General features: G+C 40.4%; 1 protein-coding gene across 6 annotated transcripts in view; it reads left to right on the top strand.

Moving 5' to 3' along the window:
• The window catches only part of NFATC1 (nuclear factor of activated T cells 1), a 359,353-nt gene that overhangs the window by 220,536 nt on the left and 122,539 nt on the right, over positions 1–16,278 (top strand). Inside the window, exon 9 of one of the 6 annotated variants that reach the window (XM_029590834.1) lies at positions 642–1,716. The exons of the other annotated variants lie outside the window; for them this stretch is intronic. Within the exon in view, the coding sequence (XP_029446694.1) occupies positions 642–676 (35 nt within the window). The 3' untranslated portion in view covers positions 677–1,716. Of the gene's footprint in view, positions 1–641; positions 1,717–16,278 lie in introns of those variants that run through there. 6 annotated transcript variants of the gene reach the window in all.

The raw sequence follows: 16,278 nt of genomic DNA, 5'->3' as shown, positions 1-16,278 counted from the left end.
GATATTACTGGATCCAGTGTTAGACATGCACTGAAAGTATCTCACACGTCCCATAGGAAATGACACACACAATCCTTCCAAAAGCAGATGCAGTCCCTTCTATGATGGATTTATTTGTCTGAAATGGCACTCTACAACCAAAGCTTGAAATTTACTGTTTCTTATGTCACATATCCAGGCCCACTCATCCTACCATGCATCCCTTTTGTTAAAAATAATTCCCCAAAAAAGATCCCCACTTTAATTGTACTGCATAGTTCTGCTAATCACGCTCGATCTCTGTTCCTCCTTTGCTCTCATTGACCACAGTCTGCTCTTTCTTCTTATATGATCCATGCCCCAGACCTAGTTCTGGTTCTCCTTTACCCTGACCATTTAAAAGTAGAACATATGCCAAAGGATTTTATACATCACTAGCCATCCTAGAGATGGAGCATTACTTTAACAAAAGTTCTTTCTTAGTGATTCATTTTACAGACATGTTAGGCTATATCTTTTTGTAAACGATTACTTAATGTGTACCTTAATGGAAGCTCTAATCGAGGAGAATATTTTTTAATGAAGTAATCTCATGTTATAACAGTAGTAGCTTGTAGTTATGCCATATAACATTAAATGCCCGCTCTCTTAATTTGTTCCAGATGTGCTTGTCTCAGTGCCTTTACTGTATTTGTGAGTGAACACAACCCTCTTGATGACCGCACACTGTAATATCACAGGTGACAGGATTCGGGAAAAAATGAACTGTTGACTGAGAGACTCAACTTAATGAAAACTAAAGAATACTGATAACTTTTTCTTCTGTTCCTTTTTTAACAACTATGAAAGCTTTCATGTAGAAGGTTATACTAAAGTCCATGGAGAACTGTGTGCCTGCAGTTCCACATGGACTATAGTATATATAAAATATGCAATGTGAAGGAGTAGCCTAGTAGTTAGAGCAGTGGGCCGAGAACAAGGGATACCAGGGTGTTCAGATCCCACTGATGCTCCTTGTGGCTTTGGGCAAGTCACTTTCACCCTCTGTTGCCTCAGGTACATCGTAGATTGTAAGCCCTCTGGGGACAGGGAAATGCCTATAGAACCTGAATATAACCCACTTTGAAGTGGCCGACCAGTCATGAAAGACAGAATATATATCTAATCAATATATGTGTGTGTGTTTTGTATACCTATACACACTTGTACATTTTTCATATGGGATCTACCAACCCGAATCACTACTGTTTTAGCTGAAGAGGCGTATACTCTGCTGGACTACTGTTCTTTAAAAAGAAAACATAAGGCTATGGTAGTAACTGTACAATTTGCCTGTGAAACTGGCTTGTGAATTTGGATGCATATTGTAAAGTGCAAACTGCATTGCTTATTAGCACCTCGTCTTGCAGGTAGCACTTTAGAAATGCGTGCTGTTGTTTGCCATGTGATCACTGATCAGAACTCTAGGGGAACATTTTTTAACATCTTCATGAGCAAACAGCTGGTATTTGTATTCTCCCTGCACAATAAACAGTACTTGCTTGCTTGCTTTCTGAGGGTGATGAAAAAAAAAACCAAAAAAAAAAAACTGGCCCATAACACATACGTTCCAGCTGTGTCCCAAATGTCTTTCTGCCTGCTTTCATTTTTTTTTTTCATGTAAAAAGTAAAATGTGTTGGGGAAAAGAAAATGTGTGGACAATCTCCCAATAAATGCTACAGGAAAACACCCTTTTACCTTCTGTGTACTGCTTTTTTTTTTTTTACCTTGTATGAAGCAATTTCTAGGGGTCACCCCCCACCCCTCCGAGAGTAGATTGTAATAGTGTAAAGCACATTAGCATGGCATCGGAGCATTGCTGTTAAATTGGGTGTAGAGTACTTGAAGTGAAAAAAAAAAAAAAAAAGGTGATGCCACGTTGTTCCATCCTGTGCTATAACAATATTTCCACAGGCAGCGCACACCTACAAACTAGGCGGCAGCAGCAAAGCTACTGCCAAAGTGTACCCCGTTTTTGCTTTTGGCAATCCAGTACGATAACGTGTTTCTTATTGAATTTCATTGCCCAGTGCTAAAGCACCAACCGTTCTCTCATACCCAAGCTGTCCCTTGAAGCCGGGTCTGTTTTGCTTTCAGCTATTGGACATGTCAAAGAGAGTTATAGTTCTGCTTCTTGTATGCTAGCATCTAAGAACTGGGCAATTTGACAGACTGCACACTTTACAGAGAAGCACTGTCCCAGTAAATGCAATGAAATTTGCTCAGTCCCATGTGGTATGATGTCATAGGAAATCTACATGACCTGCTGATGTGCTTTACAAAGTAAATGATGGCAAAAAAAGACCATCTGGACCATCCAGTCTACTCGTTTATTCCTTTCCACCCTGCAAAAATATATCCCAGCTACCAGTGCTACAGCTTGACTCCATACTGTATGTAGAAAGAAAGTTTGACCTTGTCCTCATCTTGGGTAGATAGGTATTTTGATCTTGTATACTCAACAATACTAGAGTGGCTGTTTCGTTAACATTTGGCCTCCTAGGTCCCAGGTATAGTCTGCCAGACAGACCCAGCTCCATAAGCGCCTGCTGTTCTGCTAGGACTGCTGTTTAAAGTTAATCAAAGCTGCAAGTTCGATAATAATGCCTGCCAAGCTGCCCTTACTCCATGATTGAAACAAGTGAGGGAAGAAGCATAGCATGTACTCTGTATGTAATGTAAGAATCCCATTGCCCTTTTGATATTGGAAAGACCTGTATAGAAAAGCTCAGTGTTTTTTGTGACCCTGGGCAAAATAACTCCCCAAAGAAGGAACAAAGTCACCAGATTTGGCTCACTGGGGAAAAAAATGGGAATATCGCAGCTGTGTTTAAAAAAAAAACAAAACCCCAGAAACACTGGGTCAGAATTTTTGGAGAATGCACTCTCCTAAAACATCTCCATTGACTTACTATGGGAGGCACCCCCTGACACTCACCACACACACTTCCACAAATAGTATGAGAAGCAATCTAAAAGATGGAAGAGTGGTTGACTGCTTGACAACTAAGCTTCAACAGTTAACAACGAAAAAACAAAAAATGAAGTGTGCATTTGAGGTGTAGAAATTGGAAAAAGGGATACATGGGAGCTGAAATACTAGCGACCATGCACCAAGAAATACATTTTGGAAAGGTTGCTGTCCTTGATTTCAAGGTAGTGAAACATTGCATCAGGAGGGATACTAGGGTGCATAGGAAGTGCCACTAGTGTAACCTCTGGGCTGACATTCTCACTGAGGGAGAAAATAATTCAGTGGGAAAGAACAGTTTTCTAGTCTAAGCCTTAATCCATAAGGCCCAAGGGTTGTTTTCTCCCCAAAACAAAAATAGGAACAACACTATCCTCCCTCCTAAGAAGTATAACTAAAACTCCACCCCCTCTGTAAATGTTTCCCTCTTTTATATCAGTAAGAAACAACCCATCAGCAGCCCACATGGGGGGATTGTACACCATTGGAATGCTTTACCTCTGCCTACCCTAATGGTATGGCTCTCTGCACTCATATAACAAAGAAAGTGGTTATGCCATTGCACAGGTCCTTGGTAAGATCTCGCCCTGAGTATTGAGTCTGTTGCTTCAGAAGCACCTAGAGTGGAAGCAGTCCAGTTAAGGCTACCAAAATGGTGCAGAATCAGTATACAAAATCCTATGAGTCTTAAGAATCTATATACAGTAGGTATATCCCAGAGGAGAGAAGAAACGGGAAATTTGGCAGATATTTAAATACCTTAAAGATGATAATGCACAAGAGGTAAGCCTTTTTCAGTGGAAGGGAAGTTCTAGAAAGAGGGCTTCCTAACTCTTTCCTAAGGAGCCAATAGCCCAGTGGCATTCTCTGGATTGTTCAGGATCGCTAATGAATATGCATGAGAAATTTGCATGCAACTGAAGTATGCATGTAAATCTATCTCATGCATATTCATTAGGGATACCCTGAAAATCTGACCAATTTGTGGCCCTCAAGGACCACAGTGATTGCTGTTGCCACAGCCAGGCAGGTTTTCAGGATATCCACAATACATTTGCAGGAGATAAATTTAGTGAGTCTTTAGTGTATACAAACTTATCTCATGCATATATTTTATAGGTATCACTGTAAGATCCCTAGGACAGGTTTGGGAAGCCTTGCTCTAGAGTTGTTATGCAGCGCCCAGGAAGTCAATGCAGGAGTAACATGAAACATATTTTTCACAGAAAGGGTAGTGGATTTGTGCAGTGCTAACCTGGAGCAGGTGCTGGAGGCTAAAGCACTAGCAGACTTTAGAGAGAGAGAGTGCCCCTTTTTACCATGGAGTAATAGGCATACTTTTCTCTCATCAGAAATACACAGATCTAAGTACCTATCTCCCTGATCAGTATTCCCATTTCCTTTCAAAGATAAGAACAGGGACAGTGCTATACCAGGGTACAAATTATATCGCAATGACAGAGAGGAGCACTCGGGAGGAGGTGTGGCACTTTATGTCCGGGATGGCATAGAGTCCAACAGGATAAACATCCTGCATGAGACTAAATACAAAATTGAATCTTTATGGGTAGAAATCCCTTGTGTGTCAAGGAAGACTATAGTGATAGGGGTATACTACCGTCCACCTGGTCAAGATGGTGAGATGGACAGTGAAATGCTAAGAGAAATTAGGGAAGCTAACCAAATTTGTAGTGCAGTAATAATGGGAGACTTCAATTACCCCAATATAGACTGGGTAAATGTATCATCTGGTCACGCTAGAGAGATAACGTTCCTGGATGGAATAAATGATAGCTTTATGGAGCAATTAGTTCAGGAACCGACGAGCTTTATGGAGCAATTGGTTCAGGAAACGACGAGAGAGGGAGCAATTTTAGATCTAATTCTCAGTGGAGCACAGGACTTGGTGAGAGAGGTAACGGTGGTGGGGCTGCTTGGCAATAGTGATCATAATATGATCAAATTTGATTTAATGACTGGAAAAGGAACAGTGTGCAAATCCAAGGCTCTCGTGCTAAACTTTCAAAAGGGAAACTTTGATAAAATGAGAAAAATTGTTAGAAAAAAACTGAAAGGAGCAGCTACAAAAGTAAAAAATGTCCAAGAGGCGTGGTCATTGTTAAAAAATACCATTCTAGAAGCACAGTCCAGATGTATTCCACACATTAAGAAAGGTGGAAAGAAGGCAAAACAATTACCGGCATGGTTAAAAGGGGAGGTGAAAGAAGCTATTTTAGCCAATAGATCTTCATTCAAAAATTGGAAGAAGGATCCAACAGAAGAAAATAGGATAAAGCATAAACATTGGCAAGTTAAATGTAAGACATTGATAAGACAGGCTAAGAGAGAATTTGAAAAGAAGTTGGCTGTAGAGGGAAAAACTCACAGTAAAAACTTTTTAAAATATATCCGAAGCAGAAAGCCTGTGAGGGAGTCAGTTGGACCGTTAGATGATCGAGGGGTTAAAGGGGCACTTAGAGAAGATAAGGCCATCGCGGAAAGATTAAATGATTTCTTTGCTTCGGTGTTTACTGAAGAGGATGTTGGGGAGGTACCCGTAATGGAGAAGGTTTTCATGGGTAATGATTCAGATGGACTGAATCAAATCACGGTGAACATAGAAGATGTGGTAGGCCTGATTGACAAACTGAAGAGTAGTAAATCACCTGGACCAGATGGTATACACCCCAGAGTTCTGAAGGAACTAAAAAATGAAATTTCAGACCTATTAGTAAAAATTTGTAACTTATCATTAAAATCATCCATTGTACCTGAAGACTGGAGGATAGCAAATGTAACCCCAATATTTAAAAAGGGCTCCAGGAAGACTATACTTTCAGGGATCATTTCTATAGTTGGTATAAAGGGCTCCAGGGGTGATCCGGGAAACTACAGACCGGTTAGCCTGACTTCAGTGCCAGGAAAAATAGTGGAAAGTGTTCTAAACATCAAAATCACAGAACATATAGAAAGACATGGTTTAATGGAATAAAGTCAGCATGGCTTTACCCAGGGCAAGTCTTGCCTCACAAATCTGCTTCACTTTTTTGAAGGAGTTAATAAACATGTGGATAAAGGTGAACTGGTAGATATAGTATACTTGGATTTTCAGAAGGCATTTGACAAAGTTCCTCATGAGAGGCTTCTGGGAAAAGTAAAAAGTCATGGGATAGGTGGCGATGTCCTTTCGTGGATTGCAAACTGGCTAAAAGACAGGAAACAGAGAGTAGGATTAAATGGGCAATTTTCTCAGTGGAAGGAGTGGACAGTGGAGTGCCTGAGGGATCTGTATTGGGACCCTTACATGTCAATATATTTATAAATGATCTGGAAAGAAATATGACGAGTGAGATAATCAAATTTGCAGATGACACAAAATTGTTCAGAGTAGTTAAATCACAAGCAGATTGTGATAAATTGCAGGAAGACCTTGTGAGACTGGAAAATTGGGCATCCAAATGGCAGATGAAATTTAATGTGGATAAGTGCAAGGTGATGCATATAGGGAAAAATAACCCATGCTATAATTACACAATGTTGGGTTCCATATTAGGTGCTACAACCCAAGAAAGAGATCTAGGTGTCATAGTGGATAACACATTGAAATCGTTGGTACAGTGTGCTGCGGCAGTCAAAAAAAGCAAACAGAATGTTGGGAATTATTAGAAAGGGAATGGTGAATAAAACGGAAAATGTCATAATGCCTCTGTATCGCTCCATGGTGAGACCGCACCTTGAATACTGTGTACAATTCTGGTCGCCGCATCTCAAAAAAGATATAATTGCGATGGAGAAGGTACAGAGAAGGGCTACCAAAATGATAAGGGGAATGGAACAACTCCCCTATGAAGAAAGACTAAAGAGGTTAGGACTTTTCAGCTTGGAGAAGAGACGACTGAGGGGGGATATGATAGAGGTGTTTAAAATCATGAGAGGTCTAGAACGGGTAGATGTGAATCGGTTATTTACTCTTTCGGATAGTAGAAAGACTAGGGGGCACTCCATGAAGTTAGCATGGGGCACATTTAAAACTAATCGGAGAAAGTTCTTTTTTACTCAACGCACAATTAAACTCTGGAATTTGTTGTAAGAGGATATGTTTAGTGCAGTTAATATAGCTGTGTTTAAAAAAGGATTGGATAAGTTCTTGGAGGAGAAGTCCATTACCTGCTATTAAGTTCACTTAGAGAATAGCCACTGCCATTAGCAATGGTTACATGGAATAGACTTAGTTTTTGGGTACTTGCCAGGTTCTTATGGCCTGGATTGGCCACTGTTGGAAACAGGATTCTGGGCTTGATGGACCCTTGGTCTGACCCAGTATGGCATTTTCTTATGTTCTTATGTTCTTAAGTACCTATCTTCCTGATCAGGATTCCCATTTCCTTTCAAAGATAAGAACAGGGAAGCATCGGCCAGGTTTTGTTAAGTTAGACTTTATTTGTAGTATTTTCTTCAGTGCTGTCTTCTGCAAGGAGTTTGATGTGTCAGCTGTGTTACCTCAGGGCAATGCTATACTACAGTTCTCCTGCAGAAAATGTCCCTGTGGTGTAACAGAACAGACTCCGTTTCAGGTGTGGGCCTTGCAACAGTAGACTCTGAACATATACATGTCACATAACTGCACAAGCACAGAAGGAGCATACATTAATAAAACTACTTTTTTTTTTTTTTAAGCAAAGATATGTGCGCCCTGTGATTCTCCCTTTTTAAAGGGAAAAGGAAGCCCTAATAGGAGATACGGCATTTTAAGGCTCCTATTTGTTAAACGTTCTATCTAGGTAAAAACCCTGAGCCAAGTATGATGCAGTTTCACGTGAAAATTCTGATTAATTGATTGGGTTGGCAAGTTCGAGGTGTCTGTTAGCATAAGTCACTGGGCATTTTCTGAGCTTCAGGCCCTAAGAATTTTGAGGGCAGACACAACTTGGACACAGCCTTTACATATTTACTACTTTCTATGTTAAATCTATGCTAGATTTTGAACAGGTTGCATACTCAGCTCTTTGCATGTCTACTACTCTACAACTTTTTCCTCTTTTTGTTTCCGAATGATGAAATAGTTCATTGCTAAACAGGAACAGTGTGATTAAATAAACTTTTGGATTGCAAAGTAATAGCATTTTTTTTTTTTGACAATCTTGACATCTAAAATGGCATTGTTACATTACATTAAATCACTACAACCCATCATAAGATCTTGCGATAAAGTGTGAAGTATGCCAATGAGAACTCCATGAACAAAGTCTGAAATATGAAATATCCATATCTTGGTAGCAATGACTCTGGCTTAGAAGTCCTGCCAAAAAGGGGATTTGCTAGTGGGATTTGGATGCATAGCAGAGGTGATGCAGTTAGTCTCAGGGTGAGCTTTGCCGGTTCTGCACAGTGTGGCCAACTTCTGCTGGAGCCAGAGAACCAGGTGAAACGTTTGACCATCAGTCAGCTGGATAACTTACTTACCTAGCCTAAAAATCAAGGGCTACAGGGAAATGGGAAATAAAAGAATATAGTTACGAATGAATCTGCTCAGGCAGTGAGTGCAGTGTACCTGCTGCTGCTGCTCTAATGCGGCCAGTGGCTGAGTCCACTATTGTTGTGTACTGAATGTTATCAAACCAGTGATATTCACCTGTGGCTGTTCAGACAATCAGAAGGTAATAGCGGGTAATGTCTATAAAATGTGGTCTGCCCAGTTTGTTTCAATGCCATAGGTTGATCTCAGGCTTTCCCTTCATGTTTGCAAAAAGGTTTATTCTAAACTGTGCTGGTGCTTTAACGCATGTCCAAAGTGTTTTGGCATGTAACACATATTAAAAAGGTAGTAACATGTTATTGGTAACATATGCATCATTGAATGCAAAATTATTTTAAAGATCTGCTTTGCAAAGCAGCTCATCACGAATTGCATTAAATCTCTGCAATTTGCACTAAGCCAAAAAAGTAAACTACACAACAAGAAGTGCAGTTGACTTTTACCAAGAATATCAACAGGATAATGCACCTGACAATGTTTCAGCCCTGCCTCATCATGTTACAAGGGCCACTGACAACCAGGCATTACCCCCCCCCCCCCCCCCCACACACACACACACACTCTTCAGCATCAGAAGGGACTTGGGTACCTCCTACCAAGTGAAGAGAGTGCTTCATGCCCTGATGATTTTCCCCCCACCCTGCCAGCTAAGGAAAAGGCTTCATGCCCATGATTCAGCCAGTTCCCCTCTCAAGGTCCCCCTGCCACATGTGAGGCAAAAGACTGCATCCAGTCAGCCAGTGCCACTCATACATTCAGCGCAAGCAGGACAGGGGGCCAAAGTGGGAATTGTTCCTGCCTCCTCTACATTTGGATGCCAATTCAGAGAGGTAGAGGAGGACATGGAAAAAGGGGGATTTCGGGGCCTGGAGCCTCTTCTTGATCTCAGAGGTATGAAGTCCTTTCTTCAGCTGGTGGAGGAGAACTTGGCAGAGCAGATACTGGAGTACAGAGCCTCTTGTAGACCTTGGGGTTGGGGGGAAGGCATGCTCTGAAATAGGTCCTCTGGGAAGGTGGGGGGGGGGGGTATGATTGGCTACATGTAGCTGTGGATGATGATATACATTCATTACTGGCCTTTTGTAGATCAGAAAAACATTTAATAGTATCTAGAGCATAGTTAAAAAAAATAAAAAAATTAAGTGACCTAATATTAGTCTTTAATGCTTAAACATATCATGAAAATGGCTTTGAATTATCTTTAGCTTATCCTTCTAACAAAAATATTTTAACTACAATCAAGTCCTCATGGAGATCCAAGCCAGTTGCTGGATGAAATGATGCCCTGGGCAATAGTAGCTTTTGGCTCACCTACTGGCAGACTTAGTCGGACTCAAAAGAGTGGTCTGCTGGCCAGAACAGTCACCCTTCCTTGTCCATCTCTTGTGAGAACCCTGTGGAGGCCCATGGAGAAAACGTTACCCAAAATTTTACCCTACTGCAGAAATTGTTCCAAAGTTATCTGAAAAATATCACAATAGTTTTCCCATTTCATGTCTGTGGACACGATCTTTATTGAATAAGGTCCCATTATCTTAAGATGAGTTAGATACTGTGTTATCGAGTTTCAGTACTAACCTCCCAGTATAATACCCAGTCTTGATTCTATGAGAATTTTTGATTGTACTTGATTACAAGTATCTTTATTTTTATTATTTATACATTTTCCAAATAGATTTCAAGAAATCACTTGAATTGCAAACAGAGACATGAAGAAAATACAAAATCAACAAAGAAAAACTATGAAAGAGATAATAATAATATTGCGTCTCATAATCTAAGTCCTCTAAATCAGGTCCAAGTCCACTACCACAGAAAAATTTCTTTCTAATCTTTACAGGAAAAAAACCTAGCATATATAGGGAGCAAAATTGATATTAACAGACTAATTGCTAGAATCTTACGCTCAATCAGGAATGATAGGAGAACTTTTGACAGCTGGTGCTTTATCACTCATGGAAGAGGAAAGTTGTGAGGGTAGAAAAAAGAGATATGAAACATTCTGGTGTTCAATAATACATTTGCTGTTTAATAATACATTTGCAGGGAAACGAGCAAGAAAAAAAGCACCCAATTCTAATACTCTGGGCCTTAACAATAGAAACTGCCTCCTCTTTCTTTGTCTATTTAGCCAAATCTGGATAAACACAAACTTTAAGATCCAAAAACATTTCCACATGATGACAAAAAACATCCTTAATATCCATTCCCTATCAGAATCTAGGACAAAAGATACAATAAGTGTAGCGGGCGAGATCGATTACTTCTGGGTGGTTTCCAATATGTTGGTAAGATCCAGCTGTGGTGACTCAACAGTTATAAGAACCTGGATCCCCTTTTGATCAGGTGGGCCCTTTTTAAACGGTGGAATATAATGCACTCTCGAAACAAGAGTCAGTGCTGGCTCAGGAATTTTAAGACCCTCTATCAAGTATCTCTTCCACATTTCTTTAGAAGTGATTAAATGTTCTCTTGGAAAATTAATGAGATGGAGGTTCTTCCCCCATACATGATTCTCCAGTTGTTCCAATCTATTGGTAATAAACTGATTTTCCTTATTCATATTTTATTGAATATCTGATATATTGTCAATATCCTTTTTCAGGGAATCACAGGAATTCTTATTCATATTAATTCCATTTTCAACAGATTTCAAATGATTGTCCAAAATACCCAGATTGCTGATAATGGGATTTATTTGGTTGAACATATTATTGTTTAAAGTCTATATTGCATCTCAGATAGTATCTAAGATAATTAAAGCAGATCTTACCAGCTCCATCTTCTGAATAGATGGTAGATCAAAACCTTCTCCTACCATTTACCGAAAAGGAGCATTTCCAGCAATGTCCACAACTTCACCAGAGGTTTCAGGCAACTCCGGAATAATCCCCGATGAGCTCCCAACCTCAAAACGCAGACCAACACTTTCCCCTTCTTTGGGCAACTTTCTTCCATGAAGCTGGTCTGAAGATCTTGCCTCAGCGGGGTTAGCCGGAGCTGTCCATTCTTCCAGGGATAAGGTTGTTACAAGCTCTGGGAGCATGTTGGGTCCGACTTCTGATCATTTTCCAGTGAGTCAGCTCCCGGAATCTGAACTCCCCGCTGCACATGAGCATCTATCGGACCTAAAACGTGAATCACAGAGGGAGTGGACAAAGCCTCTTGTTCTCTGGCCTGCCACTTCCTAGTGGAATGAGATATTTCCAAGAAAATTCAAGGACACAATGAGAGCGATCTCAAGCATTTCCAGCTAGGTTGGCCATCTTGTATCTTATCTTAACAAAGCAGCAAGGGGCTATTCAGCCATAATTCATAGTGTTCTGGAAGAGTCAAAATATTATTTAGAAAGGCTCCAGGTGTTAATATTTCAACACTGGTTCTGAATGAGCTGGAAGAAGGAGTATGGTGAACTACCAAGCAAAAGAAACAATTATTTTAAAGGGCTCTAAATGAAAAGGTATTTGGGAGCATGCAGCAGGCAAGGGCCCACCTTTTCTCTTCATTACTTCTGGCCAAAGGGTTATTTTCCTACCTAGTTATGCAAGTTTATTCAACTCTGCAAACCCGCTATCCGAAATAGATGTACTCTGAGCAAGAGTAAGTCTGGCTGGCCTCCTTTGTTGGCATAGATCACCCATTATGTCCAGTGGGAGGAAAAGGCGGTATGTTGTTTTATTTTCCTTCCATGGAAAAATCATAAGAGCTTTCCTGTGCCACCATTTTTTCTTTCTTTTTTACTCCATCTAATTTCATTACAATAGAATAAGAAATTGCCATGCTGGGTGAGACCAAGTGAACATCAAGCCCAGCATCTTGTTTCCAACTGTGGCCAATCCAGGTTTCAAGCACTGGCAAGATCCCAAACAGTAAATGAATCCCATGCTGCTATCACGCAGTGAAAAGCAATGGCTATTTCTTAAGTTTACTTGGTTAATAACAGTTTGACTTCTCCTTCAGGAATTTGTCCAAACCTTTTTAAACCCAGCAGCTATGCTAACTGCCTAACCCACATCCTCTGGTAATGAATTCCAGAGCTTAATTGTGCTTTGAGTGAAAAATAATTTTCTCCAATTTCTTTTGAATATGCTGCTTATTAACTTCATGGAGAACTCCCTAATTTTTACATTTTTTTTTAAAGAGTAATTAACCAATTTACATTTTCTTGTTCTAGTCCACTAATGATTTTATAGACCTCTATCATATCCCCTCAGACGTCTCTTCTTCAAGCTGAACAGTCACAACCTCTTTAGCTTTTCTCATAGGGAAGCAGTGCCATCCCCTATATCATTTTGGTTGCCCTTGTCTGTACCTTTTCCAATGCATCTATATCTTTTTTTAAATGCGGCGACCAGAACTGCACACAGTTCTCTGTGTGGCCTCATCATAGAACGATACAGAGGCATAATCACGTTTGACATTTTATTCTCCATTCCAATTCTAATAATTCCTAACATTCTGTTTGCTTTTTTGACCACCAACACTTGCTGAAACAAGGATTTCAAAGTATTGTCCACTGTGTGATGCCTAGGTCCTTTTCCTGGGTGCTAATTCCTAATATGGAATCTAACATTGTGTAACTACAGTGTGCGTTACTTTTCCCTATGTGAATCATTTTGCACTTGTCTACGTTAAATTTCATCTGCCATTTAAATGCCCAGTCTTCAGTCTGATTTCAGTTCAACTGCTCCTTTTCATTCGGCTAACGGGAGACTGCTGAAAAATGTGGTCTGAAGCTAAAGGAGGTGGGGGGGGACGGGGGGACACTGCAGTTGACTGATATGCTGTAGTAGTGGCTACTACTGTTTCTCTGGGGAGGTGTCAGTACTGAGCCTATAAACCTGCAACCCCTGGCAGCCAAAATTAAAATCCTGTATATTAAAAAAAAAAAAAAAAAAAAAGTCTATCTCTACATGTCATTAGCAGAATAGGTAATTCTGCTTCTTTTCGTTTCTATAGTGGGGGAGGGGGACGGGACACTTATCCTCTGCAGCCGCATGTCCCGGCATGGATGAAAAATGAACAGTCAATGAAGATGTCGCACAGCATAGAAAACAGACAGCATGTTAAACTGAACCTCTAATAGGAGTAATCTCGTCCCCTCCACAGCAATCTCCTGGGAATGCATATGTGCATGAACTGGGGGCAGGCCTGGACCGCAAGGAACTGATTCTTTGGGGAGGATGCTGGATTCTTTGAGTGGTCAAGCGAAAGAGAAGTATGAAGAAAACCAAATATAATGAGGAACCTTTGTTTTCAATTGTTCATTTTCCTGGAAATGTGTCAGTGTTTATTACAACAAGATCAAAAATGGGAGAACCTCAGTGGAGAAAAATGACTCCTCCCCCCCCCCCCCCCACACATGAATTTCTCCCATTTTTGTTCCTGTTGTAATAAACACTGATAAATTCCCAAGAAAAAAGAAAATGAACATGTAGGTCCTTAAATATAAGAGAGTAAGACAGTTTTATCTTTTTTAGTGTAGGAAAAGAAATGGATGAAAACAGACTTACATAACTCAGGGAGCACAAAAAAAAAAAAAGAAATCTTTCCATAGCATCTAACAGTACACCACACCAAAATCACAGAAGGTAAACAATACTACAGATTAATATACAAATAGGCAAAACAAAGAAGGACAGAAAGACAGCATGCACTGTGAAAATGGATTAAATGATTTATACACATGAGGAAGATCAGCAGGTGCCAGCCATTATGCTATACACAGATGTCAAAACTGACTTGCACAGAGGAGGCTCCATGATGGACAAAAACAAATATGGACCCAAAAAACAACAGGGTAGGCGATCCAGTGAAACCGTAGGAAAGTAACAAACAGAAGGATGCCACAAGAGCGTCTTTTTCAAACTTTAATGAAGGAGACGTAAAAATAAAGCCATTATGCTATACACAGATGTCAAAACTGACTTGCACAGAGGAGGCTCCATGATGGACAAAAACAAATATGGACAGAATAATGATCCACTAGCCAAAGCTGTATCTTTTCCACCTGTCAAAACTTGTCTTTCCTTCAAATGCCTAATGGTCCTCTAAGAGCCACGGAGACATAGTTGCCCTTCTGCTTCTGCCTTCTGCTATCAAAGATACAGGATACCCTACTCCAACCCCCAGACTAAGATCAGTATTGCGATGGGTTTCAGATTAATCCAAAAAACATCAAAAAGTAGACTCTTGTTAGTACAGTGAGTCCAATAAGTGCAAAGCAAAGTATTAATCTAGGGAAAGTATTCACTTTCATTCTGGCAGCGTACATTGGACCCTACTCTTCTCACACAGGAGGACAGGAAACAAGACCTGCCAAACTTACCAGAGATGGAAGGGAGATCCTCCAGAAATTGTTCTTCTTGCAATATCGGACTCAGAAGATAAACTGAAAGAAAACTGTCTGGAAGCAGCCCAGGAATTGTGGTGGTGTTGGCTGTCGGGCAATGAGCATGAGCATGATGGCTGCCTTTTCATAAGCTTCACCACTAGGAAAGCACCTCTAAGCCATTTAAAGAGATCATGCTGCTTGTACTGTTTCTGCACACTTTCTCAAACTCTACTCATTTCTTTGTTGCACTCCGCTACTGTCTGGGCTGTCAGTTTCTCATAGTCCTTTCTATACAGATGGACAGAATTCCAGATATTGTCTCTATATATTCAGATCTTGAGTCTTTTCTCTTTTTTTGGGGAATTATTTTTGTAATTCTGCACAAAAACACTTTGCTCAATAGCTGTCTGTCTTTCAGGCTATGGGTGCTGCCCATCTTTGCCTAGGTGGCATATACTCTGGTCTTGAGTTAATCTAGAGAGATGGCTAGCTTGTTATTTCTAGCTGATAGGGAGTTTCTACAAGTGGCTGTTATATACCCATGCTTCATAAAGTTCTTGACAAATGACTTTGAAGTAGTTTATTTGTGCAAAGACGTTGTGGGGCAAATGTTTGTAGGAAAGTAGCTGTCATTATGATGATCAGAAGTGTTTCTTCTTACTGACACAAACCAAGAAGTAGGCAGACTGAGCATAGCTTATTGATTATTCTTGCATTATGATGTCCACCCCAACACTATATTAATCCTAATTCATGGATCTAATGGAGCTTGTCACATCCACTAAAATCCTAGGACATCTGTAAAGGCTGTGTCTCCTGTATTATTGCATATCTGTTTAGGGTGTTGTGTGTGGAGTTCTGTAGGGTAGAGGCTCCAGTAATGGATATCTTGAGTAACAAATTAGGCTCCATTGCCCAGAGCCTTGACTTTGCTACCTTGTGTTGATGTGTGGAAGGTGATTATGAAACATGAAAGCAATGCAGGGGTTGAGCATTGCATGGTGTGCGACTAAGCACTTGTGATAGTTGCTCCTTCATGGCAAGGACAGCTGTCTGTCAAAGATGGAGAGCAAAGAATGTGTAAATCAGGGTTGACCAACTCTGGTCCCTGAGAGCCACAAGCAGGCCAAGCTTTTAGAATATCCACAATGAATCTGCATGAGATAAATTTTCACGCACTGGAGTTGGCCACCCCCAGTGTAGATGGTGAAAGGTGCTTTTTGATATTTTGACACACATTGTTTTCACATGCCTGCAGTTTCTCATGCACTCTGCTGACTAAGCTGTTTGTGTGTTTGTGTTTTGAAAGTGAGTCCTTTGAACTGGAGCAATTAAGTGTTTCAGAGAATATACAAATGAGGTGGGGTGGAGATTGAAGTGTGGGCAGGCATTTTGGCCTTCATGTCTGTAGTTTTCAC

The sequence above is a fragment of the Rhinatrema bivittatum genome, chromosome 2, assembly GCF_901001135.1.
Source record: "Rhinatrema bivittatum chromosome 2, aRhiBiv1.1, whole genome shotgun sequence".
In the NCBI taxonomy this organism is placed as follows: domain Eukaryota; kingdom Metazoa; phylum Chordata; class Amphibia; order Gymnophiona; family Rhinatrematidae; genus Rhinatrema; species Rhinatrema bivittatum.
This window is presented reverse-complemented; position numbering and strand designations above follow the sequence as displayed.